This window comes from Haliaeetus albicilla, chromosome 10, assembly GCF_947461875.1.
Source record: "Haliaeetus albicilla chromosome 10, bHalAlb1.1, whole genome shotgun sequence".
Taxonomy (NCBI): Eukaryota; Metazoa; Chordata; class Aves; order Accipitriformes; family Accipitridae; genus Haliaeetus; species Haliaeetus albicilla.
The window spans coordinates 23,409,199-23,434,001 of NC_091492.1; the positions used below are offsets into that span (position 1 = coordinate 23,409,199).

Here is a 24,803-nt window from a genome sequence, read left to right on the forward strand (position 1 = left end):
CCAAGAAACGGTGGATCTGAAGTCGGTGGACATGTCTGGACGTTTGGTAGCATGTGCTCTCGTCCCAGAGGCTGATTCAGAGCTCCTGGTACTAAGGCAAAACAAATACCTGCCCCGATACTGTCTGCTTAGCTCAGGTCTCACTCTGTAGACACGGGGCAAAACAGAAGGTGTGACCAGCGTGTCACCCCCACCGTCCTGCTGAACAATTAACTCCGATTTACCAAAATTGGAGATGAAGGGCTGCAAGCTTCTTTTGTCAGCGGTGCCTGCGTAAACATTAACCCTGGTGTAAATCAGGATTATCTCCCTGACCTCAACACAATTACTCGGTTTAAAAAAAAAAATGGGGGCGGGGGGGGGAAGGAAACGGCTGATGAGTTTACAGCTCTGTGTGCGGTCAGGCTCATTTTCACCGCATGGCAATCACTCAGCACAGCAGGAACAGCCGGCGGAGAGTTTGCCAGTACGCAAGGAGGTGTCCCACAGCCTCGCAGCCTGGCGTGCTCCCTTTGCTCACCCAGGTGCGGTGACGCAGGGGAAGAGCCTGCCAGGAGCTGCAGTCCAGCTTATGCAGGCCCGGCGGGGTGGTGATGCCAGGGTCCGATGCAATATCGTGCTGTCCAAAGGTTGCTCTGCGGGCCGGGATGGGGCAAGGATCAGAGGACGGCGTGATCCAGACAAACCGGGCTGCTTCTCGGGATTTGGTTCAACGTATTTACTTAGTAGGAAGCACTGCTCTTGTTAGGTGTCTGGCTTTAAAAAGAGTTTCATGGTGCTGTTGTCACGGCCCCTTCAGCCGGTGTGGCGGCTTCCTCAGAACCTGCAAACAAGACTTTGGTCTTGTTTAAGCACTGGGCTCGGTGACCCCGGTGCCAGTGGCCCACGGGCAGGCAGGGAGCTCGCAGCGTGCTCCGGCATGGTGCAGGCAGAGCCGCACCGCGGTGGGGTCTGCGGGCAGAGGGCTGCCCACGTCTCTGAGCATTTCTGTGCCCAAGCAGAGCCAGTTCTGCCAGAGATGCATCCCACGGTCATTCCCCACGGAGACAACCCGGCACAGGCAGAGCGACACAAGCGCTTCGCCAGTGAACTCCAGCAGTTCCCCTGCTTCGGCTGGGTTGTTCCACCGCTCGGTAAAGCAACTCATCCCCGACACGAGCGACCTTCCCCGGCCCACGCTGCTCCGGCGTGGTAATGAAACTTTCCTGCCGGAGAAGGGAGAAAAACCGGAGGGAACGCGTAACCGGGAGGTTGCAAACGAGCTGCACGGCAGCGTGTCACAGGCCAGGCTGAAAATCGTCGCCTGCTGCCGGCGCTGCCCCGGCGGCCCGCCAGCCCTCTGCCAAAAGGCCACCGGAGCGGCGGCGGCGGGGAGCGGGCAGCCTCAGAGCAGCGGGAGAGGCGGGACCCGCCGCCGGGCTGAAACATCCCCGGGCGGAGGCGAGGGCCCCCCCGGCGACACTCGTGGGGATGCCCGGCCACGCGGCAGAGCCCGGCGCCCCAGAAGCGGGGCGGACCCCCGCCCCTCCCGGGGTTCACTGTGCCACTAACGGGGCTCCCGATGGCCGCGGGATGCCCGGGACGGCCGGGGCCGGGGCGGGGGGGGGGGTGTCCTGCCGCCCGCCCGGCCCCGCCCCCGTTGCCACGGCGACGTTGTCAGCAACCCTCCGGCCACGCCCCCCTCCCCGTGTGGGCCAATGGCGCGGCGGCGCCCGGCCTGCTCGCCGGTGACGTCATGGCCGGTGAAAATCCCCCGTGGCCGCGGGAGCGGCGGTGGCGGCGGCGCGGCCCCGTGGCCCGGTGCGGCCCGGCCCGGCCCGCAGCATGGCCAAGCACCACCGCACGCCGGCGCGCTCCGCCGAGCCCGTCATCGAGGTCAAGAGCAAGGTAAGCGCCCGCCGGGGCCGCCGCCGGGGCCGGGACCGGGGCCGCTTCCGCCGGGTCACGACCGGGCGCGCCGCCCCCGCACCGGGCAGCACACGTGGGACGGCACCGCGCGCCGGGGAGCGGCGCGGGAGCCGGGCCGTGCGGGCGCTCCGCTCCCCGGCGCTGCCCGGGGCCTCCCCGAGCCCGGCCCGGCCCGGCCCGGCCCGGCGGCCGCGGTGTCCCGCCACCGGCGGGCTCCGCCGGGGCGCGGCTCCGCTCGGCGCGGCCGGCACCGGCCCTGGGAGCGTCGCCGGGGAGCGCCCGCCAGACGTGCGGCCTCGCCGGGGCGCGGTGCCGCCAGCCCCGGCGTGCGGGATGGCTCCGCCGGTGCGGGCGTGCTGGGTGTGCGGTCACCCTGGGTGCACGGCTCGCCCAGATGTGCTCTCGCCCAGATGTGCACGCTCGCCAGGGCATGCACACCCCCCGGCTACGCCATCACCCAGATGTGCGCCCCCAGCAAGGGATGAACTCCCCCGCCCAGACACACACACTCGCACGGCTGTGCGCTCGCCCAGATGTGCCTGCTCGCCCAGATGTGCGCTCACCCGGCACACTCTCACCCGGGTGTGTGCCCTTGCCCAGCTGTGCCCACCCAGCCCTGCGCTCATCCAGATGTGCGCACTCTCCTCCTGCACCCTTGTCCAGCTGTGTGCTCACCCAGCTGTGCCCCTGCCTGACCGGGGCACCCGGCGGGGTGGGTGCGCGGTGCCCTCCTTCCCGGCGCACACTGGCCGCCGCCTGCCCCGACAGCCGGGGTGTGATCCCCCCTCAGGCAGCGCGATCCTCGCAGTGTTCCTCAGCCTGTTCTTAATTGGCTTCCCCTTCGTCGTGACTGAAGGAGGCAATAATTAATGCCATTGCTCACCAGGTGCTACGGCAGCACCTGTGTCGCAGGGATGGGCCTCCCGGCAGCATGGTGCCCGCCGTGGCTGGCGGTACAGCCGGAGGTTCCTTCCTCTGCCGCGTGGACACCTCTCTGCCCCGTCACTTCGGTGTTCAGGCAGGAAAACGGTTCTGCTCCTTTTATTTTGCTTTTGGGATGGACTCCGGCCAATGGGTGCTGCTGCCTTGGTGCTGCTGCGGCTCTGGAGCCGGCAGTGCCTGGCTCTGCTTGCCCCAGGGCAGCTCTGCGCCGTGCCCTGCCTGCATCTGTCCTGTTGGCCCGAGCTAGCCCTGCCCAGCCTCACCCCCTTCCTCCTCCTCCGCAGTTCGATGCCGAATTTCGCCGCTTTGCCATGAAGCGCTCCGGTGCAGGCAGCTTCCAGGACTTCTACCGCCTTCTGCAGACGGTGCACCAGATCCCACGGGTGGACGTGCTCCTGGGCTACACGGATGTCCATGGCGACCTCCTGCCCATCAACAACGATGACAACTACCACAAAGCCCTGTCCTCCGCCAACCCCCTCCTCAGGGTCATCATCCAGAAGAAGGGTAAGTGGGAGCTGGAGAAGGGTGCCGGATCCATCCTCCACATCAAGGGAGATGAGCCACGTCCCACAGTATCACTGCTTCCACGTTTGGGCTGTGCCAGTGGCAGTGGCAGCCAGTCACATACCTGTCAGCCACCGCTATGGTGGACGGAACTGGAGATGGCGGCACCAGGAGGCTCCCAGAGCCCCACTGGGGCTGTGGCACCCATACAGGCTCTCCCTGACAGCCCTTCCCCATGGCAAAGGCACCCATGCCAGCCTGGCCCCGTGCATCCCAGCAAGCAAAGGCAAATCCTCCCAATTCACCCCTTTGAAGTTGCATTTTCCAGCCGGGCTTGCGTGGGCTCCTGGAAAACACCGCATTGCTCCCGTGAGTGCTGCGCTGAGAGCCCCATCGGCTCCCTGCCCTGAGGCGGTGGCAGCCATTGTTTTGGCAGAGCTCTCAGGGTACCGGGTGCTGCAGAGTTTTTGGTGGTGGGAGGAGGCTCGTCTCCTCCCCGGCAGCCCAGGGGCTCGCCCTGACCGCAGTGGTGTGTTCCCGGAGAGCAACTTCCTCACGCAGGGGCATGAAATCTCCATGATAGCAGCGTCCCAGTGAGGATGAAAGCCTCTCGGCAACAAACACCTTGGGTAGGTCTCTTCTTCGTCAGGGAGATGAGCCCATCCTGCTCGGTTTAGCAGCACTGAGGCTTTCTCTTTAGTAGCACCATCAAGCAGCAGTGCACAAAGCTGGAGCCCGACCTAAAAGCCCCCGTTTCCCTGTCACGGTGCAACTCCGTGTTTCCAGCTTATGCTATTGGTATAAAGTCCCTGGGCGAGGGGTGATGCCAGTGGCCGGCCCTGGCTGCTATGCCAGTTTTCCTGGGCTCTTGCATCGGGGTGATGCACTGGGCCAATGCCCAGACCCAGGCTGCAGCATGGGGAGCCAGCGTGGGGCTGGTTGTGCCGGGACTGCTGCGGGAGCATTGCTCCTGCTCTCAAGAGCCACCTCATCTGCTGCTGGGAAAAGCTTGCAAGGGCCCATGAGTGACCATGCCGAGCCGGCACAGTACGGAGAGTGGACAGCTGAAGCCCTGGCACCGTGGGCAGCACAATAAGGAGGGCAAGGAGATGGTGCCTGCGAGCCCCAGCACCCAGCTGTGCCCGCAGGAGAGGGGCTGCGGGGCCGGCAGCACCGCGGGAGGTGTGTGGAGAGGCCAGGAGCAAGCCCTGGGTGAGTCACAGCTGATTTAAAATGGATCCAGGTCATCCCGGGGCTGGGCTGTCGTTGAACCAGTCCGGGTCGGTAAGGAATGCGGCTGCAGAGCCTCTCTCGCACGCCGGGCACGGGGAGCCATGCACACGCATGTGTACGTAGGTGTGCACCCAATGGTGGGCTCCGTGGCAGCCAGTCCTGCCGCAGGGGGTCAAAAAGCAAAGGCTGCAGCTTGGTTCCTCTCTGTGCTGTCACCTCACACGGTGAAGCCGTCCCTGCAGAGCAGCCTGGCTGGGGACGGCAGCGCTGGCCTTCCATGGCTGGGCTTGGCTCACGGGAAGGGCAGGGGAAAGGCCAGCACATTGCCAGGGACACCGGCGGGCTTGTCCATGGGGTGCTGGACCTGCCTGGCCCAGCTGCTCCGTGCCCCTTGGAGAGGAGCTGTGCACTGAAATAGCTGTGGGAAAGCCTCCACCGCCCTTCCCCGAGCTAAAAATATGCCAGGCTGTGTGTGCAGGGAGATATTTATAACCTAGGAGCCCTGGCAGGCTGGCTTGGCTGGGGAGAAACCCCACGTCCCCTGGGCTTGGGGGCATCCCCAGCTCCCCTGCGGCTGGAGCAGGGTCCGGGTGCTGGCTGGGGGCACCGTGGGGAACGTGCCGGCAATGCAGTGGCCAGGATCTCCCCCCTCGGCCCCTGGTGGAAAGGGATGGGGAGAAACCAGAGAGGGCCCAGGGGATGCTCCCCAGCACGTGGTGAATGCGGCCAAGGAGGGGACGTGGCAGAGCTGGGCCCCACGGAGCAGCCCTGGGGCAGGGTCAAGGAGGATGGGGTCAAACCCTCTGTGGTGGCACCAGATGGTGGAATAAGAGACAGCAGCACAAATCACAGTTGGGGATGTTCAGGGGCCCTGGGGACGCTACAGCCCTGGGATGGGTCTCCAGGAGGTGGGGCGTCTCCAGGAGGTGGGGAGTCTCCATCCTTGGGGATGGCAGGGCTCCACAGGACACAGCTGCAGCCATCCCCATCCCATGCCAGCGATGGCCCTGGCCCAGTGGGGACAAGAGACTCTGGTGCTGTCTCATGGAGCCGGACTTGCCCTCAGGAAGCTGGCTGCTGCCACAGCACCCCCTCATGCAGCGGGGGAACCTCATGTGGGGGGGAGTTCCCCCTCCCCAAACTGGGGCACAGCCGCAGCTCCCAGGCCCTCAGGGCTGGCAGCTCTAGTGTTAAGCTGCAGAGTTTGGCTTAAAGTGTGATTAAGGCTGAATCACTGCCTCGATCCCACTAATCCTGGCCTTGTGTACACTGGGTAATCCCAGGAGATGGGCCTGGCGGAGACAGGCTGCAGGAAAAGCCGGGGTGATGCTCTGGGGAGGAGAGCCAGTGAGACCTGTGAGCAGGGCACTTCTCCCGCCGGCTCCCCTAACACCTGGGAGCCAAGGGCACACTGTTGCGTCACTGGGCAGCTGCGGTGCCTGACCTGTGTTCTCCCTTGCTCCCTACAGCAGAGTCTGATGCCGGTGTCTTCGCCTCAAACTCCTTGCAGCGGAAGAAGAAGGGGCTGCTGCGCCCCGCGCACTACCGTGCCAAGCCTCACCTCCTCATCGGCATGCCCCAGGACTTCCGCCAGATCTCCTCCATCATTGACGTGGACATCCTGCCCGAGACCCACCGCCGTGTGCGGCTCCACAAGCACGGCTCTGACAAGCCGCTGGGCTTCTACATCCGCGATGGCGTCAGCGTGCGCGTGGCCCCGCAGGGGGTCGAGAAGGTGCCCGGCATCTTCATCTCCCGCCTGGTGAAGGGCGGCTTGGCCGAGAGCACGGGTCTGCTGGCGGTGAGCGACGAGATCCTGGAGGTCAACGGCATTGACGTGGCCGGCAAGTCCCTGGACCAGGTGACAGACATGATGGTGGCCAATAGCCACAACCTCATCATCACCGTCAAGCCGGCCAACCAGCGCAACAACGTCATCCGCAGCAGCAAGGCCTCGGGCAGCTCGGGCATGTCTACGGACAGCACCCCCAGCCAGCAGACCCCCAGCCCAGCCTCGCAGTACCTGAGCAACTACAGCACGGCCGAGAGTGACGAGGAGGGTGACCTGGTCATCGAGAGCGACAGCGCACCCCACTACATCCCTGGGGGCTGCCCCAACGGGGGCCCCGCGGATGAACCCCTCCAGCGGAGCCTGTCCCCGCACAGCTCGCGGGGCTCCCTGCAGTCCCTCTGCAGCCACGACGGCAGCCCTGGCCGGGGCAGTGGGCGGGAGGACGGCACCCTCCTCACCCTATAGCCACAGGGTCCCGTGCCACCCTTGGCGGCCAGCCGGGTTTCCGCGCAGCCAGGCTGGTCATGGGCACCGGGGCAATGACAGGGCCGGTGGGCAGGGGTGGAGCGGGGCTGCCCGCTGCCTTCTCCCGCCACCTGCATCCCCGGGAGCCCCGCTGCGGCACCGGCTCCCGCCAGGCACTGCCCCTCTGAGCCCCCTTGTCTCCCTCCCCTTCCTTCCAAACAAGTGGGTTTTTTTAATTTGTTTTATCAAAATATGCATCATCAATTAATATATTGCAACGGACAGTAAAACCTTTTCTAGAAAGCACCCTGCTTGTCCCTGCTTCACGTCACTGCAGGGACTGGACCCCAACAGCCGTGGGGAACAGCCCCCTCCAGGACAGCAAACAGCCCCAGTGCCGCAGGACAGGACAGGCACATCCCCCACCAGCCCCACTGCCCTGTCCCACACACCGTGGCCTATCCTGCCACGGATGTATGCGCTCCAGATCCCCTGGGAGGAGGGGGACGGGATGGGGACCCCGGCCCTGCGTGCACAAGGCAGTGCCTGGGAGCGGCACCCTTGACTGTGGTGCACGTCGTGGCTTCGCTGCTGCACTGGGCAACCCCATCGAGAGCCATTGCAGGGAGGAACAGGGAGTTTGGAGGGACACTGGGGCATGTCCCTCCCCCTGCATGTCCCTGTCCCACACCATGTGTCCAGGCTGTTTTGGGCAGTGAGCCTGGCATGGTGGCCTGATGCAATGAGCCTTGCCTGGCCCCCCGCCCGGTTCCCACCTTATCTCTGCTGCAGTGCCCTCGCTACACAGGGGACACCCCGGTGACACCTGCAGGGAGCTGGGTGGCACCTGGGCTGGCAGCAGCACCCTGGCTGTCATTCAGCCCCAGTAAACGCTGCTGGGGCTGGAGCAACTCCATCCTTCTCCAGCTTGGGGCTGGCCCAAGCTCGGGGGGGCATACCCACCCTTCCTGCTCACCTGGGGCTCCTGGCGCCCTCAGTCCCTCTCCCAGCACTGAAGTGCCGGGCTGACAGTGGCTTTGGCCTTCGCTTTGCTGCTGGCCTGGCCCAGCTCCAGACCAGTATCTTCCTGCCCATAGGGAGGGACAGAGCAACACCCCAGCAGGAAGGTGCTGCTGGGCCCCATTGGACCCACAGTGGTAACAGCTTCTCCTCCTCCTGTGCTGTCCTGGCTAGGAACAGGCCTGGCCAGATCACGGCTGGCCATCCCCACAGTTCTTTGCCCCCTCTCACCACATCTCCTGCAGCATCAACCTTCAGCGCCAGCACCAACACCTCTGCCCCAACCTGCCGTGGCCACTGGTGACATTTGCTGGTGAAGCAGCCCAGGCACAAGGTCCGGCAGGTAGAGCGCACCTGAGGGCAGTGCTTTTCCAGCCTGTTCGCCTGAGCTGGACACAGGTGCTCAGGAACCAAGGGCACCGGCACAGTGCCAGACCCTTCATGGCATAAGGGCTCTCCCACGGCCCTCGGATTAAACCCCATGGGAAGCGAGCGCAGATGGTGCCAGGTGCCCTGGCTTGGCTCCCATGGGGCAATGCTGGTTTAGTGCCGAGGGCTTGACTGCGCCGGCTCTACCAGCCTGTTTGCCAAGGGTCCTACAAACCCAGGGTCCTCTCATCGGCACTGCTCTCAAGGGCACGGGGTGGGACTGGGTGAGGAGGAGGAGGAGGACCCACAGCTCTCAGGGTCTGAAGGGATGGCACCAACTGTTCAGGTTTTGACTGTCCGTCTGGAGCCCCAGCCCTGCCGGGGCAGGCAGGGAGAACAGCAAGGACTGAGGCTGGCAGCTCCGAGGCTCCCAAGCGGGGTGACACTGACGGTACACAGCCACGGCCCAGACAGGCGAGAGAGCAAAACAGACAGCAGGGCTGGTTATTCCAGACTTGTTTAGGGCAGGGAGGTGCACGGGGACTGGTGCCTGCGGCCCCCAGCTGCTCTCAGAGCCGCTCTCATCCAGCCAGCTCAGCCTGTTTGCCCTGAAGGCAGCGCAGGGAAGCGTGGGGTGATTTTTCCAGTTGGCATCTCACCTCCTCCAGCCCTCAAGTGCTAAAAGCTTCCCCGGCCCTCGGCAGCAGCATCGGCCCCTGACGTCCCAGGGCACTGCAGGTGCCGCGGGCAGGGCTGGACCACTCTGCAACATCCCCACCCTGCAAAATCCTGCCCGGGATGGAGTAACCCCCGGCAAGAAGGCACCTGCTTGGGGCAACCATGCACAGCATCCCCACCCTGCACAGTGACAGGAGACGAGGCAACAGGCACAAGCTGCAATAAGGGAAATTTTGATGGGACTTCAGGAGAAAAAGTACTCCCCCTGAGGGTGGCACAGCCCGGGGAGAGAGCCCCAGCAAGGGAGGGTGGCAACCCCATCCTTGGAGATTCTCTTAACCCAGCTGGACAAGGTCCCAAGCTGTGGAGCTGGCCCTGCACTGAGCAGGAGATGGACCAAGCACACCAGTGATCCCTTCTAGCTTATATCTTTCTACGCTTCATGCAGCAGGATCCCTGCAAAGGTCTGCACAGGTCCCCATGTGGCATCTGAAGGTAAGGAGGCAGCGAGCTTGTTCTGCCAGCCTGTGGACCGAGATCTGGCAGGACTTTGCACATTCTCCACTCCGAGTCCACCACCAACATCCCAGCAGCCCAGCCCAGCGAAACCTAACCTCCCTGGACACTTTGGGCTTCTGCAGGAAGTGGGACCAGGACCCACGGCTCTCCCCCTGCCTGTACTACATCAATGCTGCTGATTTCCGCTGCCCACTACTCCTCAGGCCCTGCTGAGCCCACTGGGAGCTGTACACACACCGAAAGAGGGAAACAGTGCTTTACTGGAGCATGTCCTGCCCCACAGACAACAAAGGCTTCTCCAGACACCCTGCCAGATCCCCCTGCATCCGGCCCAGCTCTTCCATGGGCAGAAGAACTGAAGCTCTGCACCTCTTTATTGTCCTCAAGCTGTCCCTGAGCTGCTGAGCCCAGCCAGCAGGTTGGAGGGTGCAGAGGTACCAGCTGCGTGAGCAGGATGCATCAGTGCTCAGGACTGGGGCACACATGGCAGATGTACAGCACGAGGGTTTTGTGCAGACACGAATGTGTCCAGAATGAGACATGATCATGGCCCAGCTCAGGAGAAAGAAGGGGACAAGGAACACCACAGGCAGCAGCACAGGAGACCTCCTACCAGTTTCTAGAAGTGGGAAAAAAATGGGAAAATAAGAGGTGATGCCATGGATCCAGACCAGAGAGCTGATCTCTGAGAAGTCAAGCAGCACCAAGACACAGGTTCTTCCAACCACAGAGCAAAGAGTGTATTAGGGTATCTCCCTCCCTTTTCCATGGACAAGACACAGCACTGGACCGTGAGCAAGAGGCACCACCTGCACGTTGGGCATTGTATTGGCACCTGTGTGGGCCCATGGTCCTGAACTTGCCTTCCTCTCCTTCCCTCCCAAAGTGATAATTGTCCCTTCCAGCAATGAAGGATATTCACACAGAGCAGCACAACACACCCAGCCCCACTGGCTCAGGAGTCCAGCTTGATGAAGACTTTGGGCCTCGAGAAAATTTTGATGGCCTCTTCTATCTGGGAGAGCTTCCTTTCCAGCTCTATCCGCCTCTTCTGCATGCTGAGGGTGTCTGCGCGCACTGGTAGCATCACCAGGTCCTTTATCAGCTGCTCCTGGCCTGTGAAAAAACAAAACCCAGAAAAAATCAAGTTGTCTAAGTGGAAGAGCAAAGAAATCCATCCTTTGCCTAATGCTATGACCTTATCCTCAGTCATGAAAACGGTGGCAGCACAGGACTTAGAATACCCATCCTTCTATTCAAAGCTCAGCTGGATGAGGGCCTGAGTGACCTGCTCCAGCGTTGAAGAACCAACGGTTGGACTAGAGACCTCTGAAGGTCCCTTCCAACCAAAATCTTTCTATCATTTTAAGAGCAATATTAACCCTAACATCAGGTCTACCAGACAAGCCTGCTACAGAGAGCCAGTCCTGTAATGTGCAGGTCCCACCAACCTGAAGGAGATTGCTCTTTCCATGCACACAGCTCACATCCCAGCTATGTGCCTTATTCCAGGCAACTCTCCAAGCGGCAGGAATCTGTGCCCCAGAACTCTCTTCTCCCTAATCCTGGCTAGGATTGCCTGTTTTTCTGAGGTAGAATCCCCATTTCTTTTTCTCTTACTCTGCTTCAGATTGCTGAGGGTCTCCAGCCGCTGGCCCTCCGGCATCATGGTATGACCAGGTGGCGTGTCAGGATCTGGCAGGTTTCGCAGCCGCTCCTCCATCTGTCTGCGCCACAGCTCCTTCCTCTCCAGCAGGCTGGCAAGGCAAACAAAAGCCCGTGTCAGCACATCTGGCAGGAGAGGTCACCCAGGGATGCAGGCAGAGGCAGGAATCGAGCCCTTCCAACCCCACTAGTCTCCACATCACTGCCTGAGGACCACAGAGACCCACCCTGCTGGCACATGCCATTGCCATGGAGGGATACACCCGGGTTTAGCGCGCATGCATGGACTAGCAAACACACTCCACATGGACTGAAGGGCTGCTGGAAGACACACCGTGAGGCCAACATGAGTTCCTCAGAGACAAGGGCTTCTGTGCCTTGTTTCTGGCCCTGGCCACAGAGTCCTCTCAAAACCAGCTGTGGGCCAGTGATGCAGTGAAGTTGGACAAAGTGGCTCACAGCCAGGGATACTGGCAGGGAACAGCAGGCACAGCAGAGAGCCAAAGGACTGACACCATGGTCAGTCCTAGGATAGGGTCACCCAGGAACTGTTTTCCGTTCTGAATTCCAAAATGCAAGTCACTAGTTGGATGTTCCTCAGACTCCGGGTCCAAAGCAGGGTGAACACTTGGGAGGCAGAACAAGCCATCTGCCTCTCCAAAACCAGACCTTTTAATACTGAAGCTATGTCATGTGGAGCAAGGCTTACAAAGGGGCAGGAGCACATTTCTCAGAGCACACAGAGCATGCTCATGCCAGCATCATGGTACGACAGCAAGCAAGGGAGGAGGAGACAAAATTCTTTCTAAGCCCAGTCACAGTGGCTATGGGGATACTTGTTAAGTCAAGAAACCAGGAGGGACTGCATTTATTTGCCAGGCCACAGTAAATCACACTGCTCGCATATGGCGAGAGCACCTCTGTCCCCAGACCCCCGTCCTTCTACGCAGAAGCTGGGAGACGTGGTGAAGGGAAGTGGGCTTGTTACAGAAAGTCCCGTGGACCAGAGAGGGGCATACGTACTACTGGGGAATGTGGCCCTTTTGATTGGTGTTGTACTCCTCCTGCTCCCGGTGCCTCTGTTCCAGCAGCTCAGCCAGCGCCTGCAGGGACTGGGAGCGTCGCAGTGGGGCCCGCTTGGCGTTGCGGGCATTGTGCTTAATGAAGTCAATGCTTTTGCCCTCCACCTGCATCTGGAAGAAGAGAAAGGGAGGCAGCAGGGGCCATCTCGGCACACGCACACAGGCACACACAAGGGACAAAGCAAAGAGGCACCCACAAAAGATATAGAATTGCAGGTGTACTACAACAGGACGGGCCTACCCTCAGTCCATCCCATCTCAGGAGTCAGGGAGACAGGCAGAAGCTATGGCTGTGTTTTGAGAAGAAATAATTTGCCAGAATAAGTGCCAGAAACCCTTGGGGTGCCATGGTTTGCCTGGCACCGAAAGCCAGGCAAAACCTAAACCCCACCTTTTTGAGGTCCCCAAGCTGACCTCCTCAAAGCCAGAAGGACAGGAAGAACCGGGCTTAACATAGTCCACGAGTCTCCTACTGCTGTGTTTGGAGCCCATCAGAGCAAATAGAAGGTCAGGGAAAAAAAATGGTCGGGCCCTTGCCAGACCAGTAAATGCAACAGAGCCCCTGGCAGAGCAGGAACTTAGCTAGTCCTTGGGGGCATTTCCCCAGAGACAGCACCCTCTATCACAGCTCCTCTGATGGTCAAGACAGAGTAGAAGGTTGCTGGGTTTGAGTTTAAAGTTTTCTTTTCTTGGTTTTCTCCCTTAAGAGTTTATGTCCTGTTTAAATTAAGTCACTCCATGGCATTTGGGAACCAACAAACCGACAACCCCACACTTGCCAAGGAAAGAAGACATGAGTCACGGAGCAGTTTAGGACCTCCCAGACAAGACTACCTGAAAGGTTTAATTGTTAATACTGATTTAAGTCTCCTTACTAAAAAGCACACACACTTCCCAAATTTTTATCTAATGTCCAGAAGCCATGGTTCCTTTGATCAAGGTGGGAGCAGTCTCCAAATCCTCAAGACCTCCTGCAAAGCTCTACAAAGAGCTGATTTGAGATCACTGGCACTTCTACAGTGAGGAGGTGGGATTTTCAAAGGGAACTTCACAATCTCTTTAACTATGAGCAAGAATGAAGCCAGAGGGTAGTATTAGCAATCCTTGAACACCCGTCTCACCACCCCAGTGACCAAGACCCTGTTCCTTCCCTTCAGGCAGGAACAGTATTTACAGATCTCCCTGTTCACACAGGACATCTGACCCAACTTCAGAAGAATGCATGACGAGTTCAAAGCAGGAGCAACAGATAAGTGCCAGAAACCCCTGGGATAGATGCAGTTAGTGTGCAGCTCACCTTGATTTCAGCACTCAGTGCCTCTGGAGCCTCTGCGTCTGCTCCTGCTTTTGTTCTGGCAGGCCTTGGGGAGAGCGGTCTGCATGGCTTGATCCCAGGGCCACAGCGAGAATATGCCCTCAGGAATTTCAGAGCCTCTGGATTTGGAGGTGGGGAGCTCTCCTGGGAAAGGCAAGAAAAGATCCACTAGCGGAGGGAGACTGGAGCAAAGAGAAACCCATCCAATAAAGTTTGGGTGGTCAACCACAAGCTCAACCACAAGCTTCCAGCAGGCACACTCTTTCTGCCATGACTTGGCAGAAGTTCTTGGGGGAAAGCAATCTGTACACAGCCAGCAAAGGCCAAACAGACTGCCTACAGCAACAAATCCGGACCTGGCAACTGAACTTTGTAAAGAAACACTAAAAAAAAAACCCAGGGAAATATCTGCAGAAACACGCATTTGGATCACATGCATGCATAGCATTGACTGGAGAGTTCCTCTTTACTGACTAATCTGGTACGCATGAAAGGAGAGCAACACCAGATAACCCAACAAGAGATACCTACCAGAGCTAGGGACAATCTAAATGGATGGACAGTCCATACTGACAGTGATCATGACTCCTTAAAAAACAGAAATCTTCCTGTGAAAAGGGCATATGGCAGCGTGGAGTAAGCGTGCTGAAAGTTGAGAGATACATGCCAGTCTCCCTTGTTGGCAACACTAGAGAACTTGAACTCCCAGAGGAAGCCACCCCACCTCCATAAATCCAGAGCATGCCACAGAGCCCTGCTACAGCAAGCTTTAATGAAATGGCACAGGTAGGCATGAAGCTGACTGCTGAGATGCTGTTCTCAAGTGCTGCTCTTCTCAGCACCCCAAATCTGTGGTTATGCTACTCTAGGCAGAAAGAGAAGTGGAGAGTGAGGGAGTCTGGTAGTTTTGAGAGGGTGGAATTGCATCTGACAGGCATCTTCAAAGGCCATTGTTAGCACTGGCACAAGGTAACACTACTTGATGTTTAACAGCTGGTCTAGGGACTATCTCAGTCTTGCTGCAAGCAAACCCTGAAAATTGAAAGTTGACACTGTGGCAAGAGGGTGACCTTATGATAACGCAACTAGGGCACTGCTCTGCTCTTGGAAATGACAGGAATGGTACAGGGCAGCCTCCAGGTCTTTACAGGTACCCAAGGCCTCAGCTGCTCTCTCAGCTGAAGTGTGGTCCCCTCGAGGCAGCCTGTTGCCTGGCCCATTTAGCTTGGCAGACCTCAAGACTGAGGGTGGGATAGCACAGTCACATCAGTAGTTTTGGTGTAAGGACCAGGATATACGATGCCCTCAGCACTGGCTAGACTGATCATGCTCCAAAGATGATCAGTCTTGTTTCAACAGGAGCCAGGAGACCCAGAGCTCTCTGGTAAGTTAATGAGAAGCACCTTTACCTAGCGTGGTTGGTTTGAAGTCAGATAAGTCTGTGATCTTAGGAGTGTGCTAGCAGAGTGCAGCATGCCTCTTCTCCCTCCATGGGAGCACTGAGACTGCCAGAGCCCTTTTCAAGGCAGCTGCTACAATTAACAGCCTCAGGGACAGATGAGAGAGAAGAAAATCCGTGTTAGACATCAAGACCTAACAGAATCAACTTAATCTCTGAGCAGCAGCTCCACAGAAGATGGAGATCCTTCAAAGGGAACACCCCAGCTCTAGAGAGCAACAGCAACAGTTAAAGCAATGTGAGTCAGCACCAGGGCCTCCTGCCACCTCTCTCTGGAGGAATCCGCAGAGCACAAGTAATGCACCACACAGAAACTGCCTGCACAGACACCACCCCCTTTCCCCAAAACAAAAGAAGAAATTATCTCAATCTTCCTCTAACCCAGAGGACTTGTCAAACAAGAGTGTAGGCTTGCGTTCCTAAAGCACACGTGGGTTTGCTCCTGTGTGTGGAAGGGTCATGGACATCAGAGAGATTGGTGGCACACTGGGAAGAAGAGACACAGCATTTGGAACCACTGGCTTGGAAAACATCCTGTCAATTTTTGCAGTTGTTATCAATACACATAATTTTAGTGTGAAAAGTTGGCCCAAGGGCCACAGACCAGAGGGAAGCAATGCAGAGATGAGGAGGAACTTGAAGGTTCCAACTCAGCAAGGGAGCACCAAGGGAAGGCTTGTGTTAGCGGCAGTGCTCGAGGCATCACCCAGCTTGCACCCACCATCTGCACTAGCAGCAGCTCTCTGTGTCACTCCTGTTGACACAGCTTGGTTGGCTGCAAAGACAGAACAGAGACCGAGACTGTGAAGGCTACCAGGGACTTGCAGAAGGACAAAGCCCTCTTCTGGCAGCCGACAATCCTGAGGCCGATGGGATCGCAGGATCTAACAGCCCTGCACTTCCCCTTCCTCAAGGAGCTTCTCCCATGCCCGGCTGAGCTGAAAGGGAGCCCCAAGGCCTGTCCTCCAGGAGGTCACTATGAAGAGGGTGGGCACTGCTTGCTGCTGTGCAGCAGGAACCCACCCCATCCATAGGAGCCACAGTGCCTACTTCTGGACAAAAGAAGAGCCTAACTGAACACAGAGGTCACCTCGATGACAGGGGTCTCCCAGACCCAGGCTGATGACAATGGATCCACCCAAAGATAGTGATGGAGCTTTCCTTCCCCCTCCCAGTGGGCCTTAACTTTACTTTCTGTACAAACAGGTACACCTCTTCCAAGGCAGCTGCTTTGGTGCATTGGGCAAAGCCGTCTGACAGAGGCACCATTTAAACACTGGGAACCCACCAGGGGAGAAAAAATTATCCAGAGAAAGAAACAGAAAGAAGCCAAAAGCAAACCAAAACCTTCACAAAGCCAGACACCTGCTCATTTCAGTAGCTGAGAAAGCCTGAGAAACCAAGGCACGGCCCTGCATCCCTTCTCCCACAAGCACACGTACAGAGGACAGGAGGTACGTACACCCTTGCAGGTTGTGCTGATCTATGAGACCTCCACCCTAACTGCCTGGAGAGGTCTGTGTGCCCCCACTGCGCAATGGTTATTCACCAGGACCATTGCTCGGAGAAGAATTTGGAGATATACAGCCCACTGTGGGTCCACAGGGTGGTAAGAGTTGGACCAAGGTTTGATGCAGTCTGAAGACCTATCTCTGAGGACCATGACCCCTGGGGCAGAATAGCACAGGCTTTTGGCACAAAACCCAGACAAGCATTGCCCCAAACACTGGAAAGCTGCAAAGCCAGCTGGATGCACCTCTAGACAGGGAATAAAGCTGTGAGGGCTGGTCTGCACCCCCCCAGGAACCGACTTTAGATGCCTAACAGCCGAAGGGCAAAGTAGGATCCCCCAGGCAGATGGTGCAATGAGATTTTCCTTTTCTCAGCTTCTCTTGCATGAAGTCTCTACTTGGTCAGATAGGATGGGGATTATTACAGCAATCACTCTGCAGACCCATGCCAAATGTTCTCACTCAGCACACAGCCCCACTGTCACATCTGCCCACCGTGCTTCAGCACCAAGTTGCCCCTAGACCCATAGATTCTGGGACTCCCACATCTCCACCATCCCACAGAACCTCGTGGCTGACCCACATACCACACCAGGAGAGTTCAAGAGCTCAGTGGGTACTGACCTGCAGTTTGGCCTTCACCTTTGACTCCACGTTTTCGTATTTCTGGGATTTCCACAGAGCTTTCACAGGCTTGGGCTGGCTGTGCTCTTGGGCTCGCTCCTTCTCTTTGCACTTCTTCTGAATCTCCTTTATTCGCCTCACATTTTCCTTCTCGTGGTCCTTGGACTCTTTCCCTGCACAGCAAGGGGAGACACAGCCTTCACCCCTCAGACAATGCCAAGGGATGCAGGCTCTTGGAGCACTGGCACCAGAGCCCACAGCTCCATCTCCAAAGCTGGTCCAACCACCCATAGAAATAGCAAGCTCTTCCCTCTCCTGCAGACTAGACAATCTGTGCACTTTTCCCACGTTAGATGCACACTCCCAGTTTGACCCTCTTCTGCCAGAGGATCCCACAGTGCCCAGAAGAGCATCAGCACAGGTCTGCACATTACTGGTGTCCACAGACTCCCTTGTTCTGAGAGAGTGTGGTTCACTTGTCCTGTTTTGGACTATGCCAGACAAGCCATGCCAGCATCCTCTCAAGAGCAAGGTCCATTCCCAGTTCAGCATCCCATAGTGTTTCTGAAGTGAAGAGAGTTAATGGCAGCTGCAGAGCCTTAAACCTGCACTGTTCCTCGTTTCAGGGTCAGCCATTGTCCCACATTCAGGGGGAAATAATCAAGATTATGGATTGTATTTTTTGGGTTCAAATCAAAAATGATCTTTCCTTGGGCTCCCCAAGACAAGGGAGATCTCAGCTGACACAACCAGACCCTCTTCCATTCCCCTCCTGCTTTGGCACAGCAGTCATAGCAGCCACCAGCTGACATCCACCATGCTGGCACCAGGCAGGGCTAGGGGCAATGCTAGTACATGAGGTAAATCAAATGACACCCAGTGCTCAGCCTTATCTCCTTCCTGGACCTCTGAACGTACTCTGGGTGACCTCCCAGGAGAAGGGAACTTCTTTCACAAAGACCTTCTCAGTATCCATGTATACAGACAGTCTTCCCAAGTCCTGCCTGGCTTCACTAACAAGGAATTCCCCAGGCTAAACATCCTCTATACATTAAGATTTCACTTGATTAATCTTTAAGTTTGACTATAAGATACTTGTTATATTCAGAGGCAGCAAATTAGAAGGGCTTGATTTATTTCCAGCATCTCTCAATAGTCTCTCATCCATGACTAGTTCCTCAAGTCCAACTTAAACAGTGTCTTTTTTACAGTCCCTCTTCCCACTGCAGACCTGGGCCAGATTGGAGTCAAGAAGGCCGCAGCAGCACCAGCTCCAGCACAGGCGACAGCCCGGGGACACCACTGCCAGGCCAAATGCAGGAGATGGGGTGACCAGCCCTGCAAATCTCAAGCTCTCCTCAGGCAGCAGAGCCGAGGAATCCACCCATATCCCTGATGCTTCATCCCTGGCCCCAAACGCAACTCAGGCCAGCAGCGACTCAGCTGTACTTACTCTTGACTGGCAGCCCCCCATCAAGGGAGATCCCTTCAAGCTGCAGTAAGAGACCGAGCGTCCCCTTCTGTCCCTTCTCCAGAAAGTCCTTTCCACTGGGGCGAATGCGAGGGCCTGGCTGGACCTGGCGAGCACTGCCCAAAGCAGGGTATGGGTTGGGAACTGGGTCCAGGGGGCCAGAGGTAAAATCCAGCTTCTGAGCATTCCCTTCCAGCCTCCCTCGAGCTACAGAGAAAGAAACAGAAGGAGATTACCAGGAAATGATCTTACCTCATGGTTTTCTTCACCCGCAGCCTACAAACAACGCTGAAGACCCCCTCTCCACCTCTACCTTATGCTTTCCCATCTTTCAACCAGCTGTACAGACCACCTTTAGGATCATCATCCGTGAGGCAGCAGAAGCACCTGCAGCAGTGTGAGTGAAGACTGTTGAAGATGCCAAGGAACAAGGACATCAAATGGGCAAGCTGCGTCACGCCAACGTATAAAACCACAAGCATCAAGGACCCACCTGAGAAGGGGCGTTTGTAATAGTTTGGAAAGAGCGTAGGGTCTGGAGGAATGGGTCCAGAAATCCTGGATGGCCCTTCACACATCCTGCTGTCACTCTGCCTCCACCACGGAAACCAACCACCACTGAGAACAGAAAGGAACAAGGCTCACTGAGCCACTGAAAAGCTACAATTTTTATATATTTTTATATATATGTGTGTGTGTGTGTGTGTGTGTGAACTTCTGACCTTCATTAGAGAGCTCACATACAGCTACAGGATGACCTGCAGGTAGGAAACCACCCCAGATTGGACTCCATGCAGGTGAGGCAAGGGATCCAGCAGTACTGTCCCTGTTGTGGGGCTAATCAGCGTTTTTACCAGCATTGAACCTGAAATGTCTGCAGTTGCTGTAATGCCAGTATCTTCTGTACAGAAAATCTTTCCTGGCTTTGCTCTCCCATATGGGAACATTTAATACAGACATGCAAGCAGGAGCTGAGCTGCTGTAACTGCCTTGTATGCCTTTAGCGAATAGGAAACTCAAGGTAGCCGGACATCATCTGACACATTTTAGCCTTAGATTTGAATTATCTTGCACCTTGGTCTCTTTCTAAATAGCTCCTGTGGTTCAAACACAACCTACCCAAAGCAAGCTGAAGCTCCTGCCCCACACAGATAAACCTCTCTGCTGTATCCTCTGCAAGAGACACACCAGCACCAGCACCACCCTTGAGCAGGCTGGGGCTGAACCTCAAAAGGACCCGAGACAAAAGACTTCACTAGGGGCAGACACTTCATTTTTGGGGAAGAGTACTGAGACAAAACCAGCCCAGCTGTCTCTTGGCTCTCTGGGAGAATGGAGACTTATCTGTTTAGAAAAACATCTTTTTCTTTTCTAAATAACTTTTCAATGCAGATCAACAGGGACCAGCACAGATCTGCAAATCCCTGCCCTGGCCCACACCAGTCCCTGCTGCCCCTCTCCTCCCCACGACAGGAGAAGCACAGATTCTTCCAGCACAGGAGCAGCCAGCATCTATTTCCCTGCGATGCTCACCAAGATCTCATGGACCGCATTTTATTGCCTACAAGAAACTTGAGGGACTTGCTCCCTGCTCAGAAAATGAGGATGCAGGATGTCGCACCAACAGGCACAGGCTGCTGGTGAACTTTTGGCAGACGCCACAAGAGCCTCAATACCTCATCAGTCACGCCATGATTTTGACAAGTGCCTGGGTAGCTCAGCTGGAGTCATCGCTGTAAGAGCTGGGGGCTACAACCTGCATGCCCTGACTCCCAAGGCAATAATTTAAAGATTTCTGAGACAGCTCTACAAGAGGAACCCCTTTCAGGATCCTTGGCATGCCAGCAGTGATGGGATGCAGCATCTGCAGTTTAATTTATAAACCAATAAACGATCAGTACAAGGCTGAGTGAGTCTGAGTCATAGCAACTAATGCACTGCAGTCTTCCTTGCTAAATCACCCCTGTTGACATGAGACCCATTAGCAAAAAGCTGTTATTCATCTCCCAGACACAACTGCAGAGGCAATGTAAGCAATGCTGACTGTTGCACACCAGCATGCATGTACAGTCTGTACTCAGCTACTCTGGAAAAGCTATTTCTGAAGAGCAGACACAGACTCTCAGCCTGAGATAAAAGGACACTGTCTTGGTATTATTTAATCTCCTTGATAATGGATCCAACTAAGCCAGAACAGGCTCTCTTATTCTAGAAAAAAAGTGTTCACTGTGAGATCACTCCAGAACAGCTACTGGCCTTGAAATTCACATCTGATCTTGATCTGAACTTGCCTTCAAACCCAGTAATTTACATGCAAAATGACAGGCTGCAATCAAGACCTGTAACAGAGCAGACAATTAGTGTGGGGGATTGAAGGAGGAAAGGCAAGATGATGGGAGGCGGGGGACGGAAAGCTCATTTTATACCTTCACACAAGTCACATTTCACATCCCAACAGCACCCTGCCCTGCTGCAGGGAATTTGCAAATGACACCCACTCCCTGATTTGCAAGTCACATCACCTCTGGATTGGGATCTTGCAAGATCAGACAACCTTATTACAATAGTAAGCATCTTGCCTATCTAGGCACCTACAGCAAACTCACCTATGTGGGGGACAAGCCCCTAGCATCAGCCTCCTAGCCCTGAGAAGAGGCAGCAGCCAAGCCTCTGTTACCAGTGATCAGTACAGACTTCCCAAGCTGCTGCTCTACTCCTGCCAACCGTGAGCGTATTTGGGGGACATAAGTGAGAGAACTTCATGGCTCACTTGTGCCAAAAGGGGATGTGCGGACCTTCTCTGCTGCTATTCCCATCCTTCTGCTTCATCTCTTGTGACAGCTCTGTAGCGCAAACGGTCCTGTGCTGAGCCGATTCAACTTACTACCCCTGCGTGAAACAAGTCACTCCTTTTGCTGGGTTAGTTTCCTGCCTGTTTAACCTTCTGTCCAAAAGTAACCTGGCTGTTGCCTCCACAGGGGGATCAGAAAAACACTGGAGCAAGCACAAGGGAAACAGCAGGAGCATGTGCTTATGAACACAGAGGAGGGAGGAAGAGGGAACAGGACCAGCCCTTTTCAGCAGTGACCCAATCGCTGGCTCAGCCATGCTGTCTAATTTGCACCCAGGAAAGCATCTTCCCTACCACCACGTTAGAAACCTGAACGTCAGGAATACAGGATCCAACCCATTACCACCAGAAACAGGCTCTTTAGAGCATTCACAGGCTATGAGATGCAGGCAGACTCTGCAAACGCAGTCTGGTTAAGTCCGGGTAAACAGATATATGAATGTGTGCAACTCCTCTCTCTTCTTAACCCTCGCCAGACTGCAGAACTCGCTGGGGAAGCAGCAACACTGCTACTAGCCACAGGGCTGCACCAACCTTGTTCCCTGCTCACCTGAAATCAGCACATCTACAGAAGAGGCTCAGGGCAGTTGCCAGAGTAACCCAACGACTTTAGCCTTCCTCACTCACATTGTCTGAGCCGGGCTGGCTGCTCACTTCCCTGCCAGGACCACAGCTTAATCCTGGCCTAGGACTCAAGCAACACAGGCTCCAGCCCTACCTCTCCCAGAGTGTCCCTGTAAGTTTAAGAACCATTAATTTGACTCTTTGTGCCCTTTGCTCCAGCTTACCAAGTGGTAAGAATGCTACTCATCTCCCTGGTAAGCTGGGATCTTTCAGAGCCCATATGAACCATGGCTTCCTTTCACGGCTTGTTTTTGGCATCATAGTTAAGGAAACTACAAAACATGGGAACGGACAAGGCTTTGGCAGGTGTTTTTCACAGCCCTGAACCTGCTGTGCCTGACTTTGAAGCACTCCCTCTTCTTCACAGATCACATTTTCACTGTGCCTGGGTCCCTGGCCAGGAAGCTGCTACCTCACACAGAGCTGAAGGAAGCCCAGCTTCATGCCTTTTTGAGCCAACCTCTGCAAAAAGCATGGGAAAAAAAAATCCCACAGCTGTGATAAGCTGTGATAAGCAGAGCAAGTCATCTGCAGCAAATCAAAGGGCTAATCTCTGTGCAGCTGGTCTTGGCTGTTTGCTTCCTTCCTCAGTAGTTTTAGCTGAAATGGAAAGTAGCACCAAGATAACTTCCATGCCTGAGGGCTGCACCAAAACAGGGGGGCATGCAGATCTGGGACCATACCTCCTGCAGAACCAGGCATCAGGAAATGAGGTCAATGTGCTGTGAACCTACCCAGTGATGTTAGTCCATGCCTATGCTTTCCCCTTGTAGACTGCAATAGAGGGGTTTAACAGCCTCCTTTTAATACGATTCCCCATGCAGGTTCCCTCAGGTACCACCAGCTCTTCCCCACCTGCCAGTCTCCAAGACCCATTTTCTCTTTTGCCCCTCTGAAGACAAATAGGGATGGGTACGGTCAAGTGCGATACTGGCATTTGCATGCGGGAACATGTTGCCTGAAAGCTGGGCACGTGTCCACCAACAGCCCTTTAGGTACAAAGCCAGCTTGTACAGCCTGCCCAAGGAGTCAAACACATGTCCTGCAGCAGTAGCTTTGAGCCAGAGGTGAACGAGGGCTGTGCTCAGCACTGGAAGGGGGGCAGAGACTGATGTGGGTGTTGCAGATCTGCAGCCAACAGCAGAGTCCTCTCTCAGGAGAGCAAGGAAGGAAGGAGGACATGAGAGAGGCCCCACCTTGACGCGTGTGATTCCTCCCTGATGCAAGGCTGAGCCATGTGCTGAGTTTACAGGACCTGATGTGCAACACTGCGTCCAGCGATGGAGACTGGAGCTTGTGTCACAGTCTACAGTCTCCTCCGGCTGTGCTGTCATGGGAAATCAATACAAACACAGTTTTGGGCATGTGCTGAGATCCAAGAGCCCACTGAACAACGCTGGATACCCCTGAAAAACCCTTCTTGGCTCCTCTCGTTCCCCATGTGCCTGGGAAAGGGGACTGGGGTGTGAAGCACAGCCGGAAAGGCGGACCTGGGGTGTCGGAGCCAGATTGCCCACAAAGCCTGAAGCAGGAGCTGACCAAGAGCCCCCCCAAGGCATCACCCAGGCGGGCACAGCCACCCCTTCCCCGGGGCCGCAGGCTGTGGCCAGGGCTGTGCTTGGCCTCTGCTGCCCTCGGAGGGGGCATGGCGGCCCCCGGCCCCCTGCTCCGGCATTTCCCAGCCCGGCTCCCCCGCAGTCCTGATGCCCCGCTGCCCGGCGGTCATCCCAGGGACAACCCCCGGGCCGGGGCCCCTGAGGGATCTCTCCGGCTGCCCCGAGAGGACTCACCGAGGGAGGCCGCAGAGAAGCTCTACCGGGCTGAGGGAGGCCGCAGCCTGGCCCTGGAGTGGGGCCGCCCGGCGGGAGCCGAAATCCCGGCCCGGCCCAGCCCCGCCGCGCTCCTGGGCAACCGCGGCTTCCGCCGGCAGGGGCGGGGAGCGGGGGCCGGGGCCGGGGCCGGGGCCGGGGCCGGGGCAGGCCCCGCCCGGAGCGCCAGCGGCGCCGGAGCCCTCCCGCAGCTCAGCCCCGGCCTTCGCCGGTTCTCCCCGCCGGCAGGCGCGGCCCGGGGGGCGGCAGGACCGGAGGGCGATCCCCCGCAGACGGGCAGGGCACCGAACCCGGCCGTCAGCCGTCCCCGGGGCACGACAGCCCTGTTTCGGGCTCGCTCTGCGGCGAAGGTTCATCTCCCCGCCCCGTGCCGTGCCCTCAGCCTCCCCTTTCCCCGGGGTTTTGGGAGAGGATCCCGCCAGACCCCCCCGCACGGCTCACAGCCGCCGGCTGCTGAACCGCAGGAGCCTTCAGGGCCGGGGGATGGAGCGAGCTGGGGGCCAAAGGGCTCCCAAACGTAGCCCAGCCCTTTGCACGACCAAGGAAGTTTGTCTCTACTTAGGTGCTTACCCTACAGCTTAGAACAAGGCTGGTGCAGCGGATGGAAGCATCCATACCAAGCAAAAAAGATGGGAATGGGCTCCCTGGGATCTAAACTTCAATGCATAACTTGGTGTATATCCTTGGAAGAAAACCCTGAAAGGCTGTTACAGAATGAGTCTTGAGGTATATTTTGCTGAAATATTTTCTTACTTCTCCTTTCTGTGATTTTCTTTCCAATTCAAGAAGCTGAACTTTCATTTTTCCAGAATAAATCTGGCTTGGAGTGTGCTCACCATCAAGCCAAAAGGCTGTTGTTTGCTGGGTGAGCGCAGAAGACTCCCTCAGCTTGGTCGAACCAGGAGGTTCAGGCATACGAGAGCAGCAGAATGACCACGC

At 56.9% G+C, this 24,803-nt stretch overlaps 2 protein-coding genes across 5 annotated transcripts; one reads left to right on the forward strand and one right to left on the reverse strand.

The window, feature by feature from the left end:
* Nucleotides 1–1,727: 1,727 nt before the first annotated feature.
* On the forward strand, nucleotides 1,728–7,153 carry PARD6A (par-6 family cell polarity regulator alpha). 2 transcript variants are annotated; one of them, XM_069793962.1, is made up of 3 exons: nucleotides 1,728–1,887; nucleotides 3,135–3,357; nucleotides 6,063–7,153. In XM_069793962.1, exons 1-3 carry the CDS (start codon nucleotides 1,825–1,827, stop codon nucleotides 6,845–6,847), a joined length of 1,071 nt encoding a protein of 356 aa, XP_069650063.1. In that variant the 5' UTR covers nucleotides 1,728–1,824; the 3' UTR covers nucleotides 6,848–7,153. The 2 variants fall into 2 exon arrangements, with proteins under 2 accessions (XP_069650063.1, XP_069650062.1); XM_069793961.1 differs by having other exon boundaries at nucleotides 1,729–1,887; nucleotides 6,060–7,153.
* A 2,995-nt stretch (nucleotides 7,154–10,148) lies between these two features.
* On the reverse strand, nucleotides 10,149–23,854 carry ENKD1 (enkurin domain containing 1). 3 transcript variants are annotated; one of them, XM_069793958.1, is made up of 9 exons: nucleotides 23,826–23,854; nucleotides 23,232–23,362; nucleotides 19,054–19,178; nucleotides 18,543–18,767; nucleotides 17,090–17,262; nucleotides 13,478–13,639; nucleotides 12,122–12,291; nucleotides 11,054–11,190; nucleotides 10,149–10,549 (listed from the first exon to the last, which is right to left on the reverse strand). In XM_069793958.1, the coding sequence occupies exons 2-9, from the start codon at nucleotides 23,270–23,272 to the stop codon at nucleotides 10,389–10,391; spliced, it is 1,194 nt and encodes a 397-aa protein (XP_069650059.1). In that variant the 5' UTR covers nucleotides 23,273–23,362; nucleotides 23,826–23,854; the 3' UTR covers nucleotides 10,149–10,388. The 3 variants fall into 3 exon arrangements, with proteins under 3 accessions (XP_069650059.1, XP_069650061.1, XP_069650060.1); XM_069793960.1 differs by lacking the exon at nucleotides 23,232–23,362 and having other exon boundaries at nucleotides 23,826–23,843; XM_069793959.1 differs by lacking the exons at nucleotides 23,232–23,362; nucleotides 23,826–23,854 and adding an exon at nucleotides 22,770–23,085.
* Nucleotides 23,855–24,803: the final 949 nt, after the last annotated feature.

What these genes read in the sequence shown, in the direction of transcription:
- ENKD1 (XM_069793958.1), bottom strand. Translation starts at nt 23,272, where the DNA reads ATGGCTCAGCCTTGCATCAGGGAGGAATCACACGCGTCAAG. An exon ending in TTACAAACGCCCCTTCTCAG is followed by an intron (nt 18,768 to 19,053) that starts GTGGGTCCTTGA and finishes CTTTCTCTGTAG; the next exon opens with CTCGAGGGAGGCTGGAAGGG. An exon ending in CCTCAGCAATCTGAAGCAGA is followed by an intron (nt 10,550 to 11,053) that starts GTAAGAGAAAAA and finishes GTTTTTTCACAG; the next exon opens with GCCAGGAGCAGCTGATAAAG.
- PARD6A (XM_069793961.1), top strand. Translation starts at nt 1,825, where the DNA reads ATGGCCAAGCACCACCGCACGCCGGCGCGCTCCGCCGAGCCCGTCATC. An exon ending in TCATCGAGGTCAAGAGCAAG is followed by an intron (nt 1,888 to 3,134) that starts GTAAGCGCCCGC and finishes CCTCCTCCGCAG; the next exon opens with TTCGATGCCGAATTTCGCCG. An exon ending in GGTCATCATCCAGAAGAAGG is followed by an intron (nt 3,358 to 6,059) that starts GTAAGTGGGAGC and finishes TGCTCCCTACAG; the next exon opens with CAGAGTCTGATGCCGGTGTC.